Raw genomic sequence first — 21,599 nt, 5'->3', positions numbered from 1 at the left:
CAAATGATCAACCTTGACAAAAGTAACCAAAAGACACAGGCGGAATAATTGGCTTCCTATCTTTTTTCAATTACAGAAGCTGAACGAGGGTTGAAAGTCATGAGGTAGGGACACACCAAGCTTTAGGGGAGTCAGGTATTGTCCATCCTCCTCTGAGTCAGACAAGAAGACAGTAACCCTTCTCTCCTCTGGGCTGCATCAGGGAGCTGAGACCCGCAGAGGCTAGCCGACCGTTAGCTTAGCACAAAGAATGATACTGGATGGGCAGATTAGCATACCTTAGTCAAAAGACACTCAATACATTTCTTAAATTACTATTGTTATTTTTTTCACTTCTCATGGATATTATCATCTCATTATGAACAGAAAGTACCTCGTATTTGTAGTTAAATTCAGTACTTGAGTAGGTGTAGTTATATTCCACCACTGTTTCAGGTCTGCTGCCTTTCACTGGCCTCCTACATCTCTTTCTTCTTCCTGTGCTGCAGCCACATAATGAATTTATTTGAATTTTTGCATTTAAATTCCTTTGCAGAGCTTCTCCTCTGATGTCGTTTTCACATGTACGGAGAGTGACTGGGATGGAGTCCTTAACAACGCAGAGGTGAACACACACTCTGCACGTTGTCAAGAGGTCAATGTGAAGAATTATTCACGCGAAATGGCAAAACTCTGATTCAGCTAGCTTTAATATGGCACATTTTACACGTCACGTTTCCAATTCAACATTCTGGGTTTCTTTATTCACACCAACATACAGAACATGAGAAAAATCAAGGGAATGTTGTTTGTTTAAAAAGAAAAAAGTGGGGGGTATCTGCAGGTGTTTTCGTGCTTCAGCACAAACACACACCGGCAGAAGAGTAAGAGTTCATTTGTTCACTTTAATGTGATTTTCTAATTGTTTCTGCTTTGATTTGAAAAGACAAAATGACACATTCACCGTCACCTCTGTATACAGCAGAAGAGGGCTGCAACTAAATTAGAAAACAGTAAAATAGAAAAGAAAACCAATTCGCTAAAGCCCCAAGGGTATAGATCAAAACTGATTGATTAGCCAACACCTATGAACACAGTTTGCTCGTAAGGACAACAAAATGAGGAACGTCTGTTATTTTGCCTGATAAGTGACTTTAATCTGAAATCGTTAATTTCTTTTTGCTAATCTAATCGTTAATCAACTAATTGCGGAAACGACTAAAAGCAGTAACTGCCGTCATTCCCTCTTAAGCTGTCAAAAGTACAGACAAGTGCAAAGACACTCAGTTGTTTTTGTATGAAACGGGAGCGAAGCACGTTGGTGTACGAACGTACACGGTGGCGTCCGCCCATAAATCTGCGCACAATGTCGGTTTACACACAAACAGACGTGGGTTCCCGGGGATGGAAGGTAAACAGGTTTGCATTGAAGTGCTACGACATCGTTCGTTGGCACACGAGGAGCTGACATTTACAGTATTTACATGTAAGATTAAATAATCAGATGTCATGCGTTTCCTGAAAACTAGTAGAAAATTAAATTCTCACATTCCGTTTCTATTCATGTGTGGAAATTATATATATATATTTTTTTTGTTGTTGTTGTTGCAAAAAAAAAAAGTTTCAAACAACATTCACTTAAATGATTTCATACCTACGTCTGCTGAATGTGTGGTCGCGTTTCATATTGTCGAGGAAGCATTCTGTGATTGAATTAAATACAATTTTTTTGAAACAAAATAAAACATGCTACTAGAAGTACTCCAACAGGAGACACAATAAATCCGACTGACTGAGCAATCCTGAGCAGGATCCCCGACCTGATACACCCTAGTGAACCGTACGACTAGAAAGCGTGACGATGTGAGGAATAAAACACTTTGTAAACCACAAACTTTCACCCCGTTGCTCGTCTCTGCAGTGAATATGGCGAGAGAAAGGGTGGATCATTGGAGGAAGTGGATCTGACAACCTGCTGTAACACCGCGGATAACGAGGTGTTCCTCTGACATCATCCTGTCCCTTGGGTGCCTCAGTCACTGCCTGACCGGCTCTGTGTCAGGTAGAGGAAGTCCAGCAGGCTCCCAGTGGGCCTGGAGGAGGAAGGAATGGGCTCATTAGGACTAGACCGGTGCAGGATCGGGTGGGTAGGCTGAAGCTCCTCTGGAAGATGCAGCAGGGTCTCTTTAGGTCCGCACCCAGCCAAGAGGCACCCAGAAGGACTCTCGTTCCAGTCTTTCTAAAATGCTTCTTAGCTCCACGCAGGCACTGGCTGAGTCCTCCTTGATCAGGACCCGGTCCACCAGGTGTCCATACTGCTGATCAATCTGAATAGCAGACTGGCGCATCTCCTGGAGGTCATCATCCTGTCTCACACACACACACACACACACACACACACACACACACACAGGAGCACTGGTTGATGTGGTTTAGTCTGGAACACGTCAAGAAATTGCACCGTCTTTATAGTTTTCATTCCTTCCTCTCCTTAACTTCGAGATGAAGCACTTGCACCTGCAAGTTCCTCTTTTGTCGAAGGTGGTTCACAGCACAAGACGCACGTTTGAGTTTCGTGAGTACAGCAGTTCGACATTCTGATTGGCTGCTGCTCGTCTGCCGTTGTCATCGAGTTGTCCAGACTTTATTTCAACTCACTGGACACTAGGCGCTCTTGCCCGCCTGTCTCTGCAATATCAGAGCCTCCCTCAGTGGAGAACAGTGATCACTCACCGTAATGCGGCCATGCTCTCCCCCTCCTGGTGAGGTGGCGGTGGTGCGGCGACGTCTGCTCTCAGGGACTCGGGGCTTGACAAATATAACGTAGGGCTTGAACTCGGCTGTCCGCAGCCTCTTCAGGGCCTGGAGGGGCGGGAGATTGATACATAATAGAACAAAGCAGCAAACAGCGAAGTCCGCAGAACAAATACAATCAGACAAAGTCAACAGTGATGCTCAGCCACAGTGAGACGATGTGACATGACTTCCTGTCCCCAGTCACCGGCAGACTGCAACCGACACCGGATCAGTGACTCATGGTCCTGGACTGTGAAGCTTTTGTGGTTACAGCAAGCAAAGACGGTCGACCTACCTCAGGCTGCACGTCCACGATACACATCTTATTCTTGGCCTGCACAGAGCGGATAGCCTCTATACTGGTGCCATACTGGTTCTCCTTGTATTCCCCGTGCTCAATGAACCTGAGGGAGAACAAAAGCTCTTAAAAGGAACACCTTAAACTTTTTGGTAAATGTTCTAATTGTCTGTCTTCCCCAGAGCCAGACAGGAAGATAGATCCCTTCTCTCCACTTTGCTGCCCTCTCAGTCCAACTGAATACTTGTTAGCTTAGCACAAGGAGTGGTAGTGGATGGGCTGCGTAGCATACACCCGTCAAAGCTATAAAATATTGTTGTTCACAACAGCTGTGGCCTGTAAATGATCATTCAAAACAGTGACAGATTCTAATTTTAGAATCAAATGTGTTGCTGGAACTATTTTCCTGTTCTGGTGCAGTGATGTGACGCAAGGCAAAATGGAGGTATGCTAACCTTACCATCCACTACCACTCCTTGTGCTAAGCTAACAGCCAGCTAATAGCTCTGGGGACTCCATCCGTGTGTAGATGACAAGAACCCACTTGTTATTCAGGGCGTCGGCATCAAACTGCTGTTTGGTGACAAAGTGGTACTCCACACCCTCCTTCTCGTGCGTTTTCTTGGGCCTGGTGGTATCTGTGAGGTCACAACAGGGGAACTTAACGGGATGTGACGGCACGCCAATGCGATGTGTTGCCGGCCCATTATGTCCAGAGAGACTCACGTGGGACAGCTACTGCATAGCGATGTGGGTTCTCAGCAATCACCCGCTGCTTGAGTTCATTGATGCGCGCTCCGAGAGAACCTTTTTGGAATGAAGGTAAACAGAATCACGAATAACATCCTTGTCTTGTCTGAGCACGGAAATGAAAAAAAAACAAAAACGGATCATCATCAACAATCATGCTTAGCCACGGCGACTATTAACCTTTGACTCTTACCGATCAGAACCACCAGACGAGGCCTCTCATTTGGCCGCTGTTGGTAGCGCGTCACCTCCTCATAGGTCAAGAAATCCGAATCTCCAGGATCAGAGCCCTCGCCCGAAGATCCTTGCCTGTCTTTGCGACTCAAGCGGAAGCTCCTCCGGAGACCAGCTACAGCGAGGTCAGAGATAGAGGAGGCGGAGAAGGAGCAGAGAGTATAAGGGATCCATGGTTAGATTCTATAAGCTGCAAAAAAAACAAACAAACAAAAAAAAATCCTACAAAAGATGTCACATACTACAACCAGGATAAAAACATTTGTGCTTGAAGATAAAGTTGTTAGTGCAGCAAACAAACATGCTTTTAATAGAAACCAGCCCTCAATGGTCATACTTTAAAAACCCTTCGTGAGAAGTGCACATGGGTGAAAGTAGCAACGAAATAACTGAGCTACGTGACAGTGAGAGATTTTTTTTTTTTTTTTTTTTTTTTTAGCGGAGTTAATTTAGTCAGCAAGCATCAGATAAAACTTGGATCACATGCAACTGACTAACAGGTGAAATTACAGACTCTAAATAATAAATAATATGAGTTAAAGACATATTTCAGTGACCCCAGATAAACGTTTTCTAATGTTAAGGTCCAAACAAGGCATGCTGCTTTAAACGAGGCTACAGTGCTGAGGCAGGACAGACAGGACAGCCTGGCCCTGGGAGACCCCCACGTCCCACTGACCGAGGGTCTCCCTTGGTCAGGTCTGCCTGTATCCCCCCTGTCAGTGGTAATATATACCTGAGGGAATGAGCCGGGCACTGTACCTGAATAAAATTCCCAGGAAAACACCTGGCCACAGGAGGGCGCCACTGCTTTACACTTAGGAGAGACTATATCTGGTGTTAGAGCATCACACAACTCAGCCTCACACCTACACACGGGGTGAACGAGCAGCAAACGTGCCTGGTTGAGTGTGCAATGCGTCCAACACAGCAAGACCCTCGTGGGGTAGGGGGTGGGGGGGGTGGGGGGGGCACTGGCCACAGCAGCAGCGGCAGCAGCAGCAGCAGCCATAGTTAGTTATCAATGCAGGGGCGGGCGGGAGGTTTAGGAGGATCCAAACACTGCCATGAAGCTGGGGGGGGGTGGGGTGGGGGGGTGGGGTGGCATAGGGCCAAGGTGGGGTTGGAGGGTAGGGGTGTGTGTGTGTGTGTGGTTGGGGGGGGGGGGGGGTTACAGCTCCAAGCAGAGTGCTAAATGTACTGGTTCATAGGAGGCATGTGTATGTGTTGAAGGTTTCCTGTGCTACAGAGAGAGGGCACTGTTTCCCTCAGCTGTGTTGAGATGATGTGCACCATCATCCCAGCAGCAGGAATGTGGAGGAGCAAACAGGCGGTGTCTGACGGGAGGGGGGTGAGGGAGGGGAGGTCGGAGGAAGGGGCCCAGGACTCTTAAAGCCTGAAGGTAACTTGGCATCCCAGGGGTGATGCAATTCAAGAATTATTATTAAAAAAAGCCTAGAGAAAGAAAACAGCTACTTTTCAAGATGTGTGAATATCAATTCATCGTGAAAATATTTGTATTTCAACTTTTTTATGTTCAATTTTATTCTTTCCAGTAGAAAAACGTAATAGTTTCGCAGTAATTTATCATGCTCGATTATTTCAGGAAATACTACTTCTTCCGGTATCAAATTTTCGAGAAAACTTCCGCTGAAGAAACTTAAGAATTTTAAAACTTTCACTGTGATTTAGAACTGGCTTTTTACTAGTTTAACTCTAAACCATCTTCTTTATGAATCCTCTTTATATGACCCCTCAGGGCTATTAACTATTTATGAATACAATTAAGAGTCTACACAGACAGTATTTGTACAAAACAAACACAGTTGTGTGCAAATACTAGAAGTGGTTAGGTTTTCTTTTTTTGTTTTACATTTCTGCTTCTCCTTTTTTACTCTCTCTTCTAGTTCCTACAAATCTAAGGTTTCATGTCCGTCTATTTAAGGTTCAGTCTGACAAGAGGAACCTTTCGTCTGACTGTTGGAGGAACCACACCCCCCCCCCCCCTTTTTTTGTTTTTGTTTGTGACCACAAAGTTCAGGAACTGATTGTCTTGGTTTTGAAGCGCTTCAGTTTGCCAAAAGGTACCAACACGGCTGGTACGGCTGTGTAAAACCACAACTGTGCACTACTAGTTTAAGTATTAGCTTCTTGATAGCCCAGCACCAGGACTGTGTTCAACACTTGATCCACGAGCAGTAACCATTTACCTTCCGTGAACATTTTCATGTGGTGTTAAAATGTTTTTAGCTATAATTAGCAACTGCTAACCAACTGCTCGCAAAGGCTCCCTGGCAGGTTTTTTTAGGTGGGTACTTTAACCCCAGTGAGGCCCAGGTGTGTTTGAGGTTCCCACACTTCCAGGTCGGGTTGGGAAAGAGCTTTAGTTTGCCTAGACCCCAGACCTGAACCCCTACAGGGCCTCCTGTCCCTCAACCCCGGGGGCCTCCCAGGTCAAACCTAGAGTCAACCCAGCATCCAGGGAACCAGCACACAGCCAGGCTGCAACAGGCAAAGAGCAGAGAGGGAGAAGGAGATGGAGAATATGCACGCTCTCACCTATGTACTGTCCATTGAAATAGCCCTCACAGTCACAGTCTTCTGTAGGGAGGCAAGCAGGGAAAAGAGGGGGTAAGCACTGGGTAAGAGACCTGGAAGAGTCAAGGAATAGGAGGGGTGGAGGAGTTAAAGAGGAGGAGGAGCAGGAGGAGGAGGGGGGTGGGCCACTGGCACTGGAGAGGGCAGGCGGGGCCGACAGGCAGCAGGCAGGCAGAGACAGCGGGAGAGGAGGGAGCAGCCAAGAGATAATGGAGGAACGCTATTAGGGGCAACAAAGCCTTGATGAAGACATCTGACAAACAGAGAGGAGGAGAGTCAAGGAGAGAAGAGAAGAGAGAGAAAAGGTGGCTCTCCTTCATCTGGAGGGGAGCCAGCTGTGAGCAGAGACTCTGTGAGCCAGAGACGGGAGCGCTCCTGGTCGCAGCAGCTAAGCTACAAACAGCCGCACATCGCTACAACTCCCCGAACAACAGGAAACAAGCCTCTACACCTGCCTCTACTCATAGATGACGAGTGACATGGGGTTTGTTTTTGTGGAGGGTGGAGGAGGGGGGGGGGTGATAAACAAAGAAAGTATGGGTGGAGAACAGCAGCTGAAGAAGAGGATGAGGAGAGAAAATCAGAACAAAAGATGAGGGGACAGAGACGACACAAAAGAAGAGAGGAGCTATTGTTATTGTTAACAACCGCTGCTCGGCCGGACTAAAGTCTCTAGGGATGCCTGCTCTGCCTACACACACACACACACACACACACACACACACACACACACACACACACACACACACACATACACACACACACACACACACCCTGTCTTTGTGACGATCAGTTGACATAATGCCTCTCCTAGCCCTTTGCTCTAATCTTAACCCTGACCTAAGTCTAACCCCGAGCCTAAAACCAAGTCTTGACCTTGAAACGCCGCTTTGGAGTTGTGGGGATCAGCCAGAATGTCCTCACAGTGTTGGTTGGTTTTGTCAAAGGTTGGTTCACATGGGAACAGAAAGACACACACACACACACACACACACACACACACTCTATTCTGGGCTGGTGCAGTAACAGCAGGAGGGGAGGAATTAAGCTGGAAGCAGAAGCAGTAGAAATCCCAAATGCACACCCCATTTGCACATATAAAGTCCCCCCCCCCCCATCCCACCTACCACACACACACACACACACACACACAGCCCTTTATGTTCCTATATTTCTAGTGTGGATGCGTAGCGTATCGGGATGAGTCGTGGCGATGGAGACACGTGTACCCACCTTTATCACATCCTTGGTCGTCTGATAAAAGTTGCAGCAAGAGAGAAGATGGTGTGAAACATTATTAGAGTCAACGACAGACACATTCTTCATGAAAAATGTCTATTCTTGATCGATTTTTTAAAGATAAATAAATAAAAGAGGACCCTCAAAATGATGCAGCAAGCCGGAACCCACATTTCAAGAACCCCTGCTGGGAGTTAAGCTCGGGAATTCATGGAACTGGAGGACTGTGGAGGGGAGTCGGAGCCCCTGCAGGCGTGCCGCTGCCTGGCGTAGCAGGGCTAGCTGCCATATTGCTAAGCTCTTGTTGTCTCCCCGTGGCTCAGGCCTAATCGGATCGCCTGCAGCTTATACGCCACGAAGAGAGCCACCACTGCCCTCACCTGGGTGTTTACACGCCAGCGCCATAGTATGGAGTAAGGAAGTGAGAAGAGGAACGTATTGTTGAGATGTATCCCAGAGGGGGCGCCTGTTGGAGCCGTTTAAGCTTAACTCGCTTGCTCACTGGCCAGATGGAGAAAACATGAAAGAGATTAATTCATATGTCATCCCTCCATCCACCCCTCCGTCTCCCCCTCATCCCTTTTATAAAAAAGAAAAACACACAACATGTCTACACAGCAACACGGAGGGCTGACAGTGAATACTAATGCCTCCGAGAATGCCAATTACTAGCAACAAAGGTTGATGAATCTCAGCGGAGGCACGGCTGCAGTTTTTGTTCTATAAATGTGGAGGAGGAAAGGAAAACTGCCAGAGAGCGAAGAGTCTGAGACAAAGCTGAAGATGCAGGAGAATCCTGGGAAGCAGAAACTTACAGACAGGCTTTTTAGGGGATTTTGGATTCGGAAGCGTGCCCATTTTCATCCGGTAGGCCAGTCGCCTGGAGGAACGAGTGGTATGGAACAAAGAACCAGAGGAGGTTGAAGCCAGGAGGAGAGATTACAGTGAGCGGAGGGTAAAGAGGGAAATGTCACAGAGGTGGAATAAAAGATTCAAACATGAACGACAGTCTTATCTGTCAAACGTAAATGTCAGCAGAACCTAAACATATTTAACATGCTTAAGAAGCCATTCAGGTTGCCCCCCCCCCACCCCCGTGTCTCTTTATCTGTGGTTATTAACTCCAGCAGCGTTGGCATGGATCTCCCAGTCTGCTCTGATCATCTTACTGATGGATTATGACACCTCCAGTATCAGCGCGCGCCTGTTCAAGGCTGCAGGGTTTTTGTTGGTTTTGTTTTGTTTTTTTCTCCCCCTCCATCTAATCATACTTGACCCCTCAAAGTGGAACACATGAATGTGGATTTAACAGATTACAAATGGCTGGTAGAAATAAACATCCAGCCTGCGGCCGATTCTCTTCCTCGCTGATTCCGGGCGCTCTCACCTTTCCTGGAACTGCTTGGAAGGGATGAGTCCGGCCCGCAGGTTGCTGTCTCCCACCCGCTTGGCCTGCCACCACGTGGGGTCATCCTGGGTCACGACCTGCAGGATGTCGCCCCGTTTGAAGGGGAGTCCCGCCTCTTGGCAGGGTGTCGCTTTGTCATCCAGGGGGATGTAGTCGAACAAGGCTCTCATGTACACCTGGAGGAAGAAGTCGGAATGTTCAGGAGACGAGCGGAGAACCGGCTTGAGGGTCCAACCGACCCCCCCAGGAGGGTTCATCCTTAAATATTCAAAGATCTTTATTCGGTGTACGGACTTTACTGGAGTCACGAGTTTGGACGCTCACCTTGCTCTCCTTCAGTCGGTCCTCCTCTTTGATGGCGGGGATTATCTTAAGAGTGATGGAGCCCTGGGACTGGGACTGGACCACACAGAACCGAGGTCACGGCGTTAGTTTAGGAGTTGACCCCGGCGCCAACATGACAACAGCAGCGACTACAGTATCTCTCAGTGAGTCGGCAGAAGTGCAGTACAGAAATAGTGGCGAAAACACGGACATACATACTTTGACACAGACAAACGGCCAGTAAGATTTCTGAATCATGGAAGCCATTTTGATTCTTGTCAATCATTTAAACTCAATGTATGGAAAACAGGAAGCAGGTTTTTAATAAAAAAAAAAAAAAATGTAGACGATACTGCATTTATCACTACTTGTTTTTTTTTTAGGGGCAAATACAAACAAGTATTTATCCTCTTAAAAGCCACAATGATAGTAAAAAAAATGTTCCTGCAAATTAAAGAGGGACATTTACTTCCCACATTCAGCTTCATTTAGATTCACAAAGTCCAGATTCTGTTTATTTGATTTTGTTTCGTCTAATCGAATTCCTGAAGGTTCTGTTACAGGAAATAATGGGTTTATCTGAAAACGCCTATGGAGGGAAAATACATGTCTGTTCACCTCCACCGGGGAGATCACGTGGCGTCTGTTGGTCTGTTGGCAGGATAATTTAAACATTTGTGGATGAACTTCTCGTCCTAAAAGCTTTTGTTTTGTGGCCAAATCAAACGTCCCAAAGCCACAGACGAGAGGGAGCAGCAGTAGCAACCTCGTGGGATCGAGCAAGTCTGCGCGTGAACCGAGGGACAGCAGCGGTGCGAAGACTGGGAATGCCGGAATCGTTCAACTGAAATTCACGATTCTTTTTGCAAGCCTTCTCTCCAGTTTTTTTCCAAACTCGCTACGTCGGCCTGTCTTTTCCGCTACGCTCTAAATCTGTAGCTGCCGTCTGCCTCACCAGCAGCTGACTGATCTCGTCGGGTCTCTTGTGGATCACCGAGACGCCGTTGACTTCCCTGAGTTCATCTCCTACGTGGACCAAGCCTGCGGGAAGAAGAGAGGGACAGAACTTCTTGTTCTATCAGTGGCTCTGTAACACCAGAACTGTTTCGATCTGCGGCCGCAACAATGGAACCAGAGGGTGTGAGGAGTGAGATCAACATGCCGGTCCCCCCAGGAGCCGGAGGCCCCTTGCTGGTGTGTTCGAATGTTCATGCCAGCATTTCTCAGACACACGCGGGCCTGAGGCTTCATTTGAAAACCAACCGCAGCCTCCAACACAAACAGATGAGAGCTTCTTCTTTTTTTTTTTTTCTGTCAGTTGACGCAGCAGAAAGGAGGAAGACATTAATTATTAATTGCGACGGTCACTAATTGGTTTTCATCGGCAGCGTACATGTTTGTAATGCCACATGGGACACGCGCGCGCCTGCATGTGGCTTCGGTTACCATGGTTACCATCATGACAGGAGCCTTTCCTGAATCTTTGTTCGGTGTGACTGATTCTTCGGGGAATTTGGTTTCAAACAAGCGACCACGCGGATCCGTCTCATTTTTCTCTTTCGGCTGCTGAGCTGCAACACTTCTCTCCCTCTCTCTCTCTCTCTCTCTCTCTACCCTGCAGCTTTCATCTGACAGCCATTAGTGCATTTTCATTTGTTATCCCACATATATACGCATTTTGTGTGTGTGTGTGTGTGTGTGTGTGTGTGTGTGTGTGAAATAGTTCCTCTCATTTTTCAGTGCGGTCACACTGATGTAAAAACCAGGGGCCTCTCGAGGCATCCTGGTGGCTCAGCTTGCCTCGGGGCTACGCTAATACAATACCGCAATCTCCTCACTCACAATCGTGCTGGGAACTTATTAGCTTGTCCTGCTGTCACACTTTGCACTTTCGTCACGTTAGTTAGTGTTCCCCTTTGAGCAAAAGTACTAACAACTAGATGGCTTGGCCTCACGAAGAAGTTTTTTTTTTTTTTTTTCTCCTCCTGCATTACTTCTCCTTTATGACTCCAGAATCCAGAAAGAGCCAGCCACGAAGACGGGGCTTCAAACGAGGGGTGACTGACAGCTAACGACAGCGACTGTCCAAAGAGGTTCATTCAAAATCTCACGAGTGCAGAAATCTGGTGTAATCCACTCTGTCACCATCCAGCTGTCTGCGCCGTGATCCAGAAGAAGTTTGACACGAGCTAAAGCAAACCGTCACGCGACTAGCTTGAATCTTCAGTTGCGTCAACTAGCTTTGTGCTAGCAGCAGCACAGAACCACAAGTGTGACAAGGTGGTGGTGTTTTTTCGGTCAAATCAAAGTTTTTGTGGGTTTCTGAGCATTTAGCTGGATATGAAAGGCTTGGATTCTACCACATGATGTTTGTAAGACCTTGTAAACGGACGTTTTTGGACGAGTTTACTGCACTGTTGTTGCTGTAGCTGATGTTAGCCATGAGTCTCCATTAGCTTCAAGCTAATTGTACGTGGTTGGTACTTTGCGCACTCTGAATTCACAAAGTGCTGCAGGCGGGTAAGAACGTCTGTTACACAACTATTTGCGAGTTCTTGAAAGGGCAAAATACACTTTTAGGATGAAGTAGCACCAAGTTTACTCCATCGTTACCGTTTCTGCTGTAAAATGGAGGTTAAATTGTTCTGAGAGACACGCGAACCCTATAAAATGACTCATCCATTTCATGTGTTGACAGCTTGGAGAGTCTACAGAAGAAGCATTTTCATTCTGGCAAACCAGAGCAGCCAGTACAACCAGTACAGGTCTCCACTCATCATGCAGGCAATGTGGGTTATCAGGAGGTGATGAACTTAATGAGCAACTTCTTTGAATTCCAGGGGCGCTCATTCATATTGAAGCGCTGCGCAAACTCTGAATTATTTAAAGTTCCCGTTTTTGTTCCCATTTTACGCCCCAGTAGTCATGTGACCCCCTCGGGGAACCACAGGTGACAAACAAGACAGGAAGTGCAATTCACCGCTTCGGTCAGCTGCGCCTCCTCTCATGATCCGAGCCACAATCACCGCCCCGGTGGCCTCATCTCGCCTGATGGTGGCTCCCTGGAGAACAGCGAGAGAGAAGATCGTTTGAAAAAAAAAAAAGAGCTACTTGCTCCGTCCCACTCTCCCCCCTCCACCACAACCCACCAGAGGCTCCTTGTTCTTCACCAGCCTGACAATCTTCACCGACTCCTCCTCCAGTTCGTCCTCGAAGTCGTCTGGCAGCGGTGGCAGAACGGGGTCAAAGTTCTTCTGCGCCACTGTGTCGTGCACCGAGAGAACGGCCTGATGGGACAGGGAGCGCACACGGGGCTATAAACAGCTTCAGGCATGAGTTGGCAAAAAGAAAGAGGGCTGGAAAGGGTGACGCTCCTGGTATCTAGTAGAGCCAAAGCTCTGTTTGCTCAGTCTTTGGATTGGTGGCGGTTTACTGTGGGTCGCCATGTTCCTGTCAAGAACTGGAAGTGTGTTTACCTTGAGATGCGGGGAGCTCAGCAGGTGCAGCAGCTCCCTCTCCTCCGTGCTCATGGGCCCAGTCTGCAGCTCCTCTGCAACCTGCCCGTCACATGTGAAGCGTGAGCGAAGACCTGCCGTGACCCCGGCGTTTACCGGTAAAGCACGCTTGATGTTTTACCGTAGATTAATGCAGACATACAAAAACATGCACAGAGGGTAAGATAAGAGGTGAGCTGCTGAGGTCAGCAGTTTCCCCGGCGATAACCGGCGAGAGCAGCAGGATGTGGAGGTTCATTAGACGAGCATCAGGATGATTCAGCACTTTGAGAACATTAAAATTCACTTTTGATACCTGCGATGCTTCTGTGTTGGAGCTTGCTTATTGTGTCAAATCTGTGTGCGTGCGTGTGTGCGTGCGTGTGTGTGTGTGTGTGTGTGTGTGTGTGTGTGTGTGTGTGTGTGTGTGGTGAACCTACATCCTCAGCCAGGGACGAGGCACTGTGAAGGACAGGTGTGGGACTCTGCCTCTCGTACTGTCTCAGCTTCTCATGGATCTGCGGCACAAACACGTTTAGTTCCTTCATAATTTGATGAATTCAGGAAACAGCTCTTACTTCTGGGTCTTCATTCTGATTTCGAACTGATTGGTTGTGCAGAAAACCGATCGGAGAGCAAAACCATCGACACAGAACGGCTGTTTCTCACACGTAAAAAAAAAAAAAAAAGAATACAAGTGTGATGAAAAAATGTATTATTGGGACTCCAAAGTTTTTGTTAGCAAATCCCAAAAGTGTGTTTCCTGCTGAACTGAATTTTGTGGGCGGGGCTTCTGCTGGAAGCCGTTGGACAGGCCTCAGATAGAGGGACAGCTTGAACGGAGACGAAGTCTAGCACTTGTTTCAACAGGAAGTACAACTTCTGAATTCCATCCATCCATCCATCCATCCTCCACCTCTTCTCCTGTTAAGGGTCATGGGGGGGTGGAGCCTATCCCAGCAGCCTTCCCCCTGGACAGGTCACCAGTCCATGGCAGGACCAACACATCTAGAGAGACAACCATTGGCTCTCCCAGCCACGCCTACGGTCAATTTAGAGTCTGGATTAACCTGGTCCCTCTTGATGTCTTTGGACTGTGGGAGGAAGCTGGAGTACCGGAGAGAACCCAGCAGGAACAGGGAGTACATGGAGACTCACCCAGAAAGACCCCGTGTTTTTTTGTTTTTTTTAAGTTCTACTTATTAATCTATTGGAACCCTTTCCCAGCAGGAACTTTCCTGTTTTTGGTTTTGTTTTTTCGCATGAACACAATGCTGGTACCTGGTTTTCACATTGTCAGGCTCCACCGTGTTCAGCGGGTTATTTTAGAAGGCAGCTAGAGATTTCCTGTCCTGACATTTAGAGGAAAGGATTGGGAATGATTCGTTGCTGCCTCCTCACCTTCATCAGGTATCCCAGGCTCCTCTCGCTGAAGACATCTTTGAGGAACACCATGTCCTCTTTGTGATTGGCGTCAGGACGCAGCTGAGAGGTCAGCAGGGCCAGCGTCTCGTGTAGCCCTACAGAGGAGTGGAGGAAGCACAGGATGCGGTTTTACCGTGATCAGATGGAGGACAGCAAGCCCGCAACAGTATGTGGAGCATCTGTGCCAGCTCGTCTCACCTGCTCCTGCTGTGAGGACCGGCATGGCTTCTTTCATGGGTCAGGGAGGTGAGGAGGGGAAACCTGGGAGGGAGAAAATCACACTCATCATCTCCTTACACTCCCGTACAGATGGGAGCCTTGGCTGTCCAGACGAAGGATGGTGCTCTAGTATTCGTGTGACCCGATGAAGGAGCATCTAGGGACACGCGTGTGGTAATTATAGACGTACATCGCCTCCTCGTAGGCGTCATGACATAAATCCAGCCTGCGTTTGACAGTTGCCTCATCCACGACTGAGTAGGTGTGCATGCGTAAGCCTGCTTGCATTTCAGAGCCGAGCCGAGCTACGCTGCAGGTGCTATGCATCAGCAGGCCGGAGCGTGGGCCCAAACCTCTACAAACCCACTGTGTCCTAGAGATGGAAGAGCTGAGGAAACAGAGAGGAGGCTGGACAGCGCGAGAGGAAGCGGGGTTCTTCTCCCCGAACCCAGCAGAACGCGCCATTGTTTACAGGTAAAACTGAGGTTCCCACAGCAGGCGACAAAACCCCAGCAGACACTGAAACGTTCTCCGGCTAACGAATGAGAACTCTGGCTCTTGGTTGAGCTTTGCTTTTTCTTTCACCGATGATAGAACGCAAGCTTCTCTTTAAAACTTACGTCATATAACTTCACAATAAAAGCATCACGACGTAGCGATGAAGCAACATCGACAATGACTTCCTGTTGGATGTGAAAGGTAAAGCAGTAGCAGTCGTAGTAGTAGTAGTAGTAGTAGTACATATATAAACATGTTGTCTGTATTTGTGTCCTGGCGGATCTGTGAGTGATCGATGATGCTGTCAGCAGGAGAACTGCTGGATTATCCTGGCCGCTATCGATCATGTGACCTGCGACTCCCCTCGGTGTTCCTCGTACTTCCTCCCCCTGGCAGTAGGACTCTTGACACAAACCAGTATTATCACCTGACCTGTGACCCTTTGGATTTACAATACCGCCAATGGCCAAAGTGTATCAGTTCAAGTAAGTACAAGCTGTGACATCATTCGTAGACGGCGCCGAGGTCTAAAAACTACGTTATATCATGACGTTTTGACTTTCAGAGCTGCTCCCGATGCCCGTCGTCCATCCTCGGATTGCAGCAAAGTTGATATCAAGAATTATTCTCAAACATTCCTCTCAAGCACAGTGGGACTACTTCTTGGTTCTCAAGGGTTCTGTCCAATTGTACAGCGGTCACTCGGAGTGTAGGAGCTGTAAGGTTTTTGTTTGCAGTCATGTGATGCAAAACTGCACATTCGCCAACACGCCGGCAGCCATGCGAGGCCTGCCCGAGCCCTTCAGAGGGAAAACCTGGAGAATCTCAAGGCTCCGGCTGCAGATTGTCTCAGTCCTGCTACGGCATTTTAAAAGGTATCACAGTACTTTGATGTTCACCTCAGCAGAGACATGGAACCGTAATGAGCTCATGAATAATGAAGGGAGCGGGAGAGAGAGGGATGAGAGGATGGACAACTTGAGTGGGAGGAGGGAGGCAGTTGCTCTCTTTTGTCCTGCCAGGAGAATCAGTCGGATTAGCGCGCAAGAGACGGTCTCAGCCGGGCTTCCCTCCCTAAAACGCTACTATATTTAACTCAGAGGAGGAAAATATCTGAACAATATCTCTGGAGACGGAGAAATGAATGATTCATTCTGAGTTTACAGGAGACCAACAGCCGCCGCATGAATAAGACTCCTCCCCTCACACCTACTAGGAGTGACTGAGCCTGTAGGAGGGATGATTAATGAAATGGAGCTGATAGCAGCGCTCCGCCCTGTCCAGATTTAACGTTTCAGCTTCAACGGCAAGTTTGCTTTTTGAGAGATTCCAAAGGATCCCGAGGTCCTTTCCCACCCTGACAGTCTGGTTCCACAGTCGTCGGTGGTTTGTGCCGCTGGAATCTTTTGCAAGTCAGTTTGGGGAAAAAAAATAAAAATAATAATTTGTCATTAACGCCGCGTTTAAGTTGAGGCAAAGAAGTCTGGTTAGCTTGCTCAGGTAGAGTTTTTTAAATTTTTATTATAAAACACAAGAGCACATCTTGTCTGCGCCCAAACAAATCCCTCCTGAACGTCAGAGGTCATTTGTCATCGTGGCCAAGGTTGCACTGACGACCCATCCAGTGTTTTTGCTTTGGAGGAAACTCTTTTCCTGAGTCTCCTGTGCTTGGCTGAGCTCGCTGTACTGGCTTCACACCACACTGCAGTGTTGCCTTTACCTGTAGTTTAGCTCTTCTCAAACATTTAAGAATAAATCAACTGGCGGGGGAAATATCAGACGCCTGATTAGGACCTTATAGATGTTTTGAACCGAGACGAACGTCTCCCTAAGGATAACTTTTGTGTGTGTGTGTGTGTAGCGTTTATAAGGCCTCGTTTTTGTCTGATGAAGGATTACAAATGATAACACATCCTCATCTATTAGTCATCATCTCTTCTTTACATCGTGAGTTCGCTCTGTTATTGCCGCCAGCGATGCTGTCAAAACGAGCCTGAAGGAATAAAAAAAAAAAAACCCCAACGCACATTTATGCAAGATTAATTAGCTGAAAACCACGGCCAACTGAAGTTTTTCTAAATAATTAAACCCGAGGTGTGTGTGTGTGTGTGTGTGTGTGTGTGTGTGTGTGTGTGTGTGTGTGTGTGTGTGTGTGTGTGTGTTCAGCTGATAACATTTCCGTCTGCAGCAGGTCGGTACAAGTCCTGGGACGGCGACTTCATCTGCTGCTGAGGTCACCGGTGGGCAGGAGGAGCGATGAATATGTTTGACTGGTGTTGCAGCTGGGTTGTTTCAAATGAACGCCAATAAAGTACGTCCTTGACGTTTAGACTCCCAGGTACACTGAGAAAACCCCCACTAGCGTTCCCTGACTTCAGGCTGTTAGCCTCCACAGGAGAGGGGGCATTCACTACTGCTCCCGGGGTCATGTGACTCACTAACACACCTGCTGATACACTATTTTCATACAGTCTTCAGGCATGCAGCACAGTATGGCTATGCTAACGCTGCATGCTAAGCAGCTGCTAGCTGCCAAACAGGCCTGCTAAGTTTTAAACCCACACCTTTATAAACCGAAGCATCTGGCGCGGAGGCTCAGGAGCTCCCACCTGTGAATACTAAGAGATGCAACGCATTGACAGCGCGCGAGCGAGCCGATCGCGCTCGTGTTGCGATGTTGAACGTGACGCAGCCAGCAAACACATGAAGGCAAAGTCGCTAAACTCCACACGTTCACGCTCACCTTGGCAGGGAAACTGCACCAGAGGTCAACACTGAGTCGGACGTATCCAGAGGGTTAGCAACGAATGTGCTGCAGATTAGCATGTGAGAGTTTGCTGGCTGAACATTGTACAAATGGATGTTTGTTTCCTGACCCCGCTGGAATCAGCTCACGAGTCTTTAAACTCATTGCTTACTTCATGCTGCCGTTACATGGTTATGAACGGCTATGCTCATCAACGAGAGCGAGTGATGTGCTCTCTCCCTCAAAGACATATTAGAAAGCGCACTAGAAAGTTCTCCCCTGCGTGTTCCCGGCAGCTTTGCTCCTCACAACAACCAGCAGGTCTTAGTTCTTGCAGCAGTAAAGGCCCTCAAAATCCAAATCCTCGCTGATCAGCGTCACCGCGACTCACGGCTGCACACATCAAATCACCAATCGCCACCCATCCAGAAATAGACTCAGACATCACCATTTTTCCAAAAAAAAATTTTTTTTTTTTTGCATTTCGGCCTCAACAAAAATGACGTTTTTAGTCCAAATCTAGTTAAGAGCTTAGCTGCAGATCACACAAACATGATGGAGTCCCGGTGAGGTCACTGGAAAAGCTCTAAAGTCAGCTGATCACATAACAGCTTTCGTCACACACACACACACACACATTTAGCTAAAATGCCCACAGATGAGCGTGTGGTAATGACAGGCTGCATACAGAGCAGATTTACAGCCAAAATATCACCCAATATGTTCCTCTGCGCTGTTCCTGGCGATGGCGCGAGCCCCTCGTACCTCACGTTACTGTTTGACCTCTCTGTTTCTGTCTGAATTCTTTCCGTCCCTGGTTCATTTTCTGCTTTGATGAAACCCTGCAGGAGGTGTGACTTCAGCGGGGGAGCATTTGGCCCGTGCAGTCATCCACGCTTGGCCAAGAGTCTCCCCGAGTGTCTCTGATGCGTCATCCAGTAAGACCTTTGCTGTTAGAACCAAGATAGCACTAAGCTGCTTCTGCTGCCGCCGCCGCCGCTGAGCTGGGTTATAAAACTGAGGGTTTCCCCTCTCCTCAAATTTCAGTCAATTACATCTTCGAGCAGCTCAAACCTGCACGTCCAACCAGCACAACAACCTCAGCGTGGGGTGTTCTGTTTACAACAACGCAACAAGCGGCAGGTTTGGCTTCCTCCAGACCCGTTCGAGTCAGGCGGGGTCACTACATATGTGTTGTGTTTCAGAGGGAGCCAGAGGGGTTTTGCTATTGCTAGCTTTATGCTAAAATGTTTGACCACTTGTTCTAAAGTCTTGAGTCCTTACTTGAGGTATCTGAGTAGTTGAGAAGAGTCCTCACTGCAGGATGGAACAGAATTCTACCCTCACTTGGGGCTCAGACGATGGTCACGGTGGTCCAAAGGCTCCGTCCTTCTGGAGATCTCAAAGGCCGAAGCGTGTCACCCACATCCCCTCCATATCTCGACTGTAAGGGTCGTCTGCATCTGTTACATTACTAGACTCGTTTATTCATTTCTGCAGGTTTTCTCGCGTCTGTGCGCTTGTATTTAGGGAGAAACGACGGAAGTTAAACTCCAGAAACATTTAAGGAGGATGTTTAAGGGCGAACGCGTCTCACATCCCCAAGTCTCAGACACTTGCAGTCCTAAACTTCCCTTAGCTCAACCACAAAGGTTGCTGGGTTTTTTGTAGTTTTGTTGGACACAAAAGATACATTTAGCACTGAGCACCAAACGGCAAAGTCTTGAATGTATTATCTTCCACTTAAAACTCTAAATTATTGTTTCCTGTCTTGTCATGGTGTCATGGCACGTTGTTGGTGGAGCACCGGCACCTGTAGGTGAGTGACAGGGCCATGCTGGAACGTCCTGTCTCAGGTTCTCAACCATCTGAGGCTCTTAAAGGAGAGATGGACCTGCAAACATGGACTAAGTGTGGAAAAAACCGCTGGGCCGCGTGGACTGGTGCAGTGTTTCCACCAGCTTCAGTGGTATGTCATCATGTTGGTGAGGTGCTGCTCTCTCTCTCTCTCTCTCTCTCTCTCTCTCTCTGTCCCCAGACATGTGATGTGCAGCTCTTATTGTGATGCTTGTGTGTGTATGGGAGTCATTAGAGGCACCAACACAAGCAGCTCTTATGAACATGCACTGTGTCCCAGGCTTTGAAAACGCTTCGGCACCCAGGCAGTAAAAACAACAAATGCCCGGTCAAGCTGTTCCCAGCAGACTGCCTCTGAGAGGGCTGCACGGCGCCAGATGACGAGGGCCAACCCCGCTTCAGAACCGCACTCTCCCATCCTGAGCTTTTGCAATATGGTGGAGGATGCTTTTTCCACTCCAGTTATTAGGAGCATAAGGCAGGCTGAGTGTTTCACCTCACCAGCATGTGATGCTCAGACACACACACACACACACACACACATACACAGCTGACAGTGACAGACAAAGCTCCGGCCCCCAGGATCGGGCTCACATGCAGCTAATCTGGCAGTAACGGGAGGTGACAGTAAGCGATGCAAACACAAAAGCATCGTCATCATCACCATCATCTAATCTCATCAGCAGCAGAGGGTGTGGTCGGACACAAACTTGTGCGATTCCCAACATGGAGGGAAAGTAGTGACAGCTGACACGCTGCTGCTGCTGCTACAGCCCCTCCACCCACCAGCCAGCCCCCTCACCACTGCACAGCAGAGCGGAGGCAGACGTCTATTATCTCTCCCCTCCTCTTTCTCCCTCGCTATTCTTATGTCCTCATGTGTGTGGAGAATAATACCGGCCCCCCCATCCCCTCCCTCCCTCCCTCCCTCCCTGCCTCTCTCTCTCTCTCTCTCTCCCCTCAGCCTCCCTGCATCACTCCGCAGTGCTCTCCCCTCGTACAGCGTGCCGTCAGCTGGCAGACGGAGGAGAAAAGGAAAACAGCATCCCGTCTGCCAGCTGATCAACATGTTCACACTGGTAGCGAGAAGGTGTTAAATAGATGGATGGAAATGAGTGGGATCTTACCTTCTCTCTGTATCTCCTCCTCTCTCTCTGCCTCTCTCTCTCGCTCTCTCTCTCTTTCTGCGTGTGTGTGTGTGTTTGTGTTCCTCTTGACTGCAGCCACACTGTTCCTCTAGCTCGGATTCCTCCTCCCTCCTTCCGCTTCTTCCTCCTCCTCCTCCTCCTCTGGCTGCTGCTCTCACAAACCTGCTGCCACCGAGTGTCCGCCTCTTCCCCTCTTCCTCTCCCTCTCTCTCTCTCTCTCTCTCTCTCCCTCAGCCCCTCCCCTCGCATCTCTGATGAGCTCTCAAAATCAGCCCATGATGAAGTAGAAGGAGCTTTCGCTGCCGGCACGCGTGTTTGTGCCTCTCATACATTGTCGTGTCAGCTGAGTCACAAAGACGTTGATGCGTTTCTCTAAAATTAGAAACTAAAAGGTCATTTATGAACAATTACTTGTTCCTGTTATCCTCCGATCAGCAAGCTGGAATCAGATGCTTTTTTAAAAATTGTTTTGGAAGTTGCAACCATTTTAAATTCAAAGCAAATCTGACGTAAAAAAAAAAGAGTACAGTTTTAAAATTAAAAAATAAAGGAAAACGGGAAACGTTTTGTAAATACAAGTTTACTC

At 48.0% G+C, this 21,599-nt stretch overlaps 1 protein-coding gene across 5 annotated transcripts; it reads right to left on the bottom strand.

Annotated features, from left to right (window-relative positions):
- Positions 1-671: 671 nt before the first annotated feature.
- On the bottom strand, positions 672-21,173 carry mpp3a (MAGUK p55 scaffold protein 3a). Of its 5 annotated transcripts, none has more exons than XM_086184265.1 (20): positions 20,993-21,173; positions 14,744-14,806; positions 14,522-14,640; positions 13,561-13,638; positions 13,103-13,183; positions 12,776-12,913; positions 12,607-12,688; positions 10,582-10,667; positions 9,627-9,701; positions 9,282-9,478; positions 8,710-8,774; positions 7,889-7,909; positions 6,617-6,658; positions 4,820-4,891; positions 4,017-4,172; positions 3,800-3,880; positions 3,618-3,711; positions 3,071-3,179; positions 2,713-2,841; positions 672-2,345 (listed from the first exon to the last, which is right to left on the bottom strand). In XM_086184265.1, the coding sequence occupies exons 2-20, from the start codon at positions 14,778-14,780 to the stop codon at positions 2,166-2,168; spliced, it is 1,842 nt and encodes a 613-aa protein (XP_086040391.1). In that variant the 5' UTR covers positions 14,781-14,806; positions 20,993-21,173; the 3' UTR covers positions 672-2,165. The 5 variants fall into 5 exon arrangements, with proteins under 5 accessions (XP_086040391.1, XP_086040393.1, XP_086040395.1 ...); XM_086184267.1 differs by having other exon boundaries at positions 4,820-4,885; XM_086184269.1 differs by lacking the exon at positions 4,820-4,891.
- Positions 21,174-21,599: the final 426 nt, after the last annotated feature.

The sequence above is a fragment of the Aulostomus chinensis genome, chromosome 18, assembly GCF_037954235.1.
Source record: "Aulostomus chinensis isolate RoL2024-O1b breed Wild chromosome 18, RoL_Achi_v1.0, whole genome shotgun sequence".
Lineage (NCBI taxonomy): Eukaryota > Metazoa > Chordata > Actinopteri > Syngnathiformes > Aulostomidae > Aulostomus > Aulostomus chinensis.
The sequence above is the reverse complement of the archived record's forward strand: the minus strand, read 5'-3'. Positions and strand labels throughout refer to the sequence as shown.